Source organism: Mangifera indica, chromosome 18 (genome assembly GCF_011075055.1).
Source record: "Mangifera indica cultivar Alphonso chromosome 18, CATAS_Mindica_2.1, whole genome shotgun sequence".
Taxonomy (NCBI): Eukaryota; Viridiplantae; Streptophyta; class Magnoliopsida; order Sapindales; family Anacardiaceae; genus Mangifera; species Mangifera indica.
Genome location: NC_058154.1, coordinates 8,782,093 through 8,787,471, shown reverse-complemented (window position 1 = coordinate 8,787,471; position 5,379 = coordinate 8,782,093). Strand labels below are relative to the sequence as shown.

Genomic DNA, 5,379 nt, shown 5'->3' with positions numbered 1-5,379 from the left:
ACAAATAAAATGTTGGGTTTTAATCTGCCATTGCTTGTATTTTTTGTTTCTTGTTTTATTTCTGCTTGTGGGTAGTTAACAGGAACATGCCTTTGTAGGCAATTTGCCTTTGTTGGGTTTATGATATAATGTACAAAGATCATTTATAAAAAGATGAAGGACTGTGATTTTTGTCAACATATATCACCACCTATGGGTCTAATCTTTTTGCCAACATCATGTATCTCTTTAAAAAATCATATCTCATATATGCATTTCCTAAATAATGATAATCTATTACAAAATTCAAATTACTACGATATCAAGACGTTTAAATTTCAAAAGCTTATATATTACTAATATGAAAGATATTTTAGAACATACTAAAAAAAAACTTAACATAAGACATGGTATCTTATCCAAATACAATGTCAATTTCGTAATAATAATTTTCCTTTTTTTCAATAAAAATTTACTCAAACGTAACCATTAATTCATTCCTGTGACATTACCTGACGTCCAAACCTCACTTTGCTCTGGACGGGACACTTTTGACTTGGTCAACTTCACGCGGGCTGACCGCAGGCCCAAAGCGTGTGTTGTTTATTTTCACATTAATTTGCTCTGAGAAAACATGTCTGGCATCCACTTTCTATCCTCGATAAGGACAAGGTTGCACAACTAGCTGCTGCCCCAATTTCTGTTATCTCCTGTCTCTCCCTTGATTATCCCTCTTGTGTGAAGAAAGATAGATACAACTGAGATCCTTTCAAATTTTGGTAAGTGCAAGTATTGAATTAGTTTCTCTTCATTTATCTACCATTTCTTTAGAATAAAAATGAACTGTTTTTTTTTTAGCTCAAAACCTCTACAGAGAAATTTGTATATTAATTTATTCATGTATATATAATTGTAAAATTCATGCTAGGATTTAGTGAGATGGGCTAAAATGGCTAGTGCAAACGGATGTGATTTTAAGATTTAATTTCACTCTTTTTTATTTGCCAAATAGATGAATGAAAGGCAACCAATAATTGATTGACTTCAGAGATGTTGATTTGTTATCAATGCAGTGAGTGACAACGAAAAGGTGAGATATGGCAGAGAGTGCAGTGATCTCTGTTATACAAATGTTGATTCCCTTGCTTGGCCAAGAAATCGATTTACTGGGAAGTGCAAAACGAGGAGTTGAGGACATCAAACGTGAACTGGAGAGCATCAGATCTTTACTCAAGGATGCTGATAAAAGAGCTGCACAAGAAGAAGAAGACGGAGGAGCAGGGAGCAATGAATGTGTCAAAACTTGGGTGAAACAATTGAGGGAAGAAGCTTTCAGGATTGAGGATACCATCGATGAGTATATAATGAACGTAGCACGTGGCAGAGGTCTCATTGGTTACATTCATAAAGCAAAACACCGTCGTAAAATTGCTACTGAGATCCAAGATATCAAATTATCACTTTCCAAAATAAAACGTAGGGGAGAATTCTACAACTTTAGGTACATTGATCAAGGTTCAGGCAGTGGAGGGAGAAATGTTATCCCTCATGACTCTAGAGTTAGTTCCTTTTTCATTGAAGATGTTGAGGTTGTGGGTATTGAATCTACTATAGAAGAATTGACTGATTTATTAGTGAATAGAACATTTAATATTCGGTCAGTGATTGCAGTGGTGGGTGAAGGAGGACTTGGCAAGACCACTCTTGTCGGAAAAATTTATAATGAAAATGTGGTGAAGAAGCATTTTGATTGCCAGGCTTGGATCACAATTGGGAGAGAATACTTGAAGAAAGATTTACTGAGGACAATTATACAAGAACTTTATCGTTTAGTAGGGTCTACTCTATTAGAGACACACAAAATGGAAGAGAGGGATTTGATCATGATGTTGAGGGAATACTTAAAGGATAAGTGTTACATGATTGTGTTCGATGATGTGTGGAAAATTGATTTTTGGAGAGACATAGAGCATGCTTTAATTGATAACAACAGAAATAGTAGAGTAATGCTAACGGCACGAAATAAAGCAGTGGTTGAATTCATACCTCTCTCAATAGTTCATGTTCACATGCTTGAAACCTTGTCTTCTGAGAAAGCATGGGAACTTTTTTGCAGAAAGTCATTTGGCTCTAACAATTGTTGTCCTCCAAACTTGAAGGAGTTATCTAAACAAATCATTGGAAAATGTGGAGGTTTACCCCTAGCAATTATTGCAATAGCTGGGCTTCTCTCGAGAAGGAGTAAAATTGCTTCTGAATGGAGAAATATAATTGATAATTTAGGGTCAAAACTAAGCAATGATTCCCATCTTAAAGATTGCAACAAAGTTTTGTCTGAAGGTTATTATGATCTTCCTTTCCATCTCAAGTCATGTCTTTTATACTTTGGTGTGTTTCCACAAGGCTACGAAATTGGATTTGGGAGATTAATTCGCCTCTGGATGGCTGAAGGCTTTGTCCAATGCAACAACAACCTTCTTTCTGAGCATGTTGCACAAGAATACTTAAAAGAGCTTATTGATAGAAGCTTGGTTCAAGTTTCAAAGAGAAAAGCTTCTGGACGAGTTGAAAGTTGTAGAGTTCATGATTTGATGTACGAGATTATTCGTGGAAAGATGAAAGAATGTGATTTTTGTCATTTCTTAAATGAAAGAGACTTGGATCATTTTAGTAAAACTCGACGTATTTCATTACATAAAAGCACAAACGGTGTTTTAGAGAGCATAAAAAACTCAAAGATTCGTTCCATTTATCTTTTCAATGTAGACAAATTGCCGAAATCCTTCATGATTACACTTGTTGAATTCAAGCTTTTAAAGATACTTGATTTTGAAAATGCCCCCATCGATTCTCTTCCAGATGGGGTGGGAAATCTTTTTCATTTGCACTATTTAAGTTTGAAAAATACAAATGTGAAAGAACTTCCCAAGTCCGTAGGCATGCTTCTCAACTTAGAGACTTTGAATTTGAAGTGGACTCCTATGCATGAGTTTTCGGTTGAGATCAAGAATCTGAAAAAATTGCAGAATCTAATATTTCAACGGTTGGACTTTGAAGGTCCTTATCAAGATGCAGTGAAAATACATGAAGGCTTTGGGGCTTTAACGAAGTTGCGGAGGCTACTTAGAGTGCATCTAAATTCTGAAGCACTTAAGGAGCTTATGATGATGACGCAATTGAGAAAGTTGTGTGTTAGTCTTGCAAATAGAGATGCAAAGAATTTGTTTGGTATCGTCGAGAATATGGAAAAACTTGAACAGTTGAGTGTGAGATTGTTGACAACTGGAGAAGAGATTGTTGATCTAGAAACCGTGGCTTCTCCTCCTCAATGTGTTGAGCGGTTGGGCTTGGCCATGTATATCAAGAAGGTACCAGTTTGGATTTGTAAACTTGAAAATCTAATCAAATTAAAGTTGAGATTGGTTGGATCAGCCAATGATTCCATGAGGGTACTTCAAACTCTACCTAATTTATTAGTTTTTAGTGTCCGGGTAAGAGACTCTGATGAAGAATTGCATGTAAAAGAAGGTTGGTTCCCAAAGCTCCAATACTTGAGTCTCTTTGACATCAAAGAATTGAAATGGTTGATGATTGAGAAAGGTGCAATGCCTAGTCTTACAGAGCTGTTAATTGGACCATGCCCATTGTTAAAGGAGATTCCAATTGGCATTGAGCATCTTAGAAACCTAAAGACACTTGTATTTCATATGATGTTGAAGGAAGTTTATTGCATGGTCAAAAATGACAACTGGAAGAAGCTCACTAATCACATTCCCCAAATACGTGCCACTTGTAAACGAATAAGGATTGACCTATATAATTCTTACACAACCAAGTATCTGTCATCTCTTTCGGCTGAAGATTTTGAGAAGCTTCTTGAAGATATTAAGTACAAGGATTACTAAATCAATAGGTCAGTCTCCTAAAATTAAATAAATTCTTTCTCTAGTATTAATTTATTAATTCACTAATGAGATGTGGTTATAAGCTATGATTTTTTTGTTGTTGTACATATGAAAATACACAACATGGAATTTTTCAAATTTAATCCAAGTTTTAAAAATAATTTGAAACTTGACATGATGTCTAAAAATCTTTAAAAATTTTATGATGAATCCTTTCTTTTCTTAAGTTATGCAATCCGAATTTCATAGTCTAATTCTTGTATAAATATTATAAAAATAAATTCTAAAAATCATAGGGAAGACAATCCTCCATGTTGATTTCAATATATGTGACAGCATGTAAACGTTTTTAAAAAATTTCAAGTCTAGGATTACTTAACAATGATAAGCTCAATGAAAGTGAGAGTCAAATGATGAAGAGTATCATTAAATTCCTAGTTGTCATTGATTTTCTCTTGTGTGAGTGTGCAATTCAGTTCAGAGTTTTGAGTGAGTTAATTAATTTTACAACCATTTTGTACATATACTAGGCATGACTTAGCTAACATTTATCTTATAACTTATGTCGTGTAGTGTCACTTATACTCTGGTACAAATCATTTGTCATTTGTTCTCTAAATTCCATGCTATATGCACCTGAGCTTCCAGTAAGCAAACTAGATATTCAAAAATGTACGCAAATAAAAACATTTTAGTTGGACCAAACTTGAAACTTTTAGAGTCTAAAATAGATATTCACATACCACAGACAAAGAGTCAAAATATTATAGAATACTTTGGTAGAATTAAACTAGACATTACAGAATTAACTATTCCAGTATTAAAATAATAGGAGATATATAAGAAAATACACCAACATATCAAAGTATTTTAGTAAATTTTCTAGGCGAAGGAAAGAATTTTTAATTTTCATAATTTTTATTTAAATAAAATTTTCAATTATTCATTTTAACTGAGTATAGTATTTATTTTGTTGCCAAAAAACAGGTGGAAATTTCTTCAAGCTGAGAATGTAGCAGTGAATCATCTTCTCCATTGATAACAAATATATGTGTTTGGCTATTTACATTTGTGTGATCAGTGTGTCATATCAATATCTACTGTTTGAACTGCTTGTGTGAAGCTTACTATTGGTACTGCCTACAGATATTAATTGCTTCCTATGCGATCTTTGTGTTAAAAATAAGGAAGCAGTGTGTATTTGAACTGTATTTCATCAACTATTTGATAATTTCATAAAACTTTGTGTGTGATATCTGCTTCTTGAATTGGTATTTGTTGGGCATATTTATTGAAGAAATTTAAAGATTATGGGTGCTAAGCTTTGTTAATATACAACTTTGTTAAAGTCTGAAAGGCAAGGAAAAGAAGAGGCCTTTGAGAGAGCAAAGAAGTCCTCTGTTTTACCCTGTTTGCATTGAATTGCATTGCTTTGGAGTTTTGAAGCGTTTTTGCTTTTGTTAATAGAATGGTCTCCAGATTTTCATTTGATGAT

At 33.8% G+C, this 5,379-nt stretch overlaps 1 protein-coding gene across 2 annotated transcripts; it reads left to right on the top strand.

Annotated features, from left to right (window-relative positions):
• The first annotated feature begins 600 nt into the window (after positions 1-600).
• Positions 601-5,139, top strand: LOC123202179 (disease resistance protein RPM1-like). 2 transcript variants are annotated; one of them, XM_044617999.1, is made up of 3 exons: positions 601-758; positions 1,053-3,892; positions 4,872-5,139. In XM_044617999.1, the coding sequence occupies exon 2, from the start codon at positions 1,077-1,079 to the stop codon at positions 3,882-3,884; it is 2,808 nt and encodes a 935-aa protein (XP_044473934.1). In that variant the 5' UTR covers positions 601-758; positions 1,053-1,076; the 3' UTR covers positions 3,885-3,892; positions 4,872-5,139. The 2 variants fall into 2 exon arrangements, with proteins under 2 accessions (XP_044473934.1, XP_044473935.1); XM_044618000.1 differs by having other exon boundaries at positions 604-758; positions 992-3,892.
• The last annotated feature ends 240 nt before the right edge of the window (positions 5,140-5,379 follow it).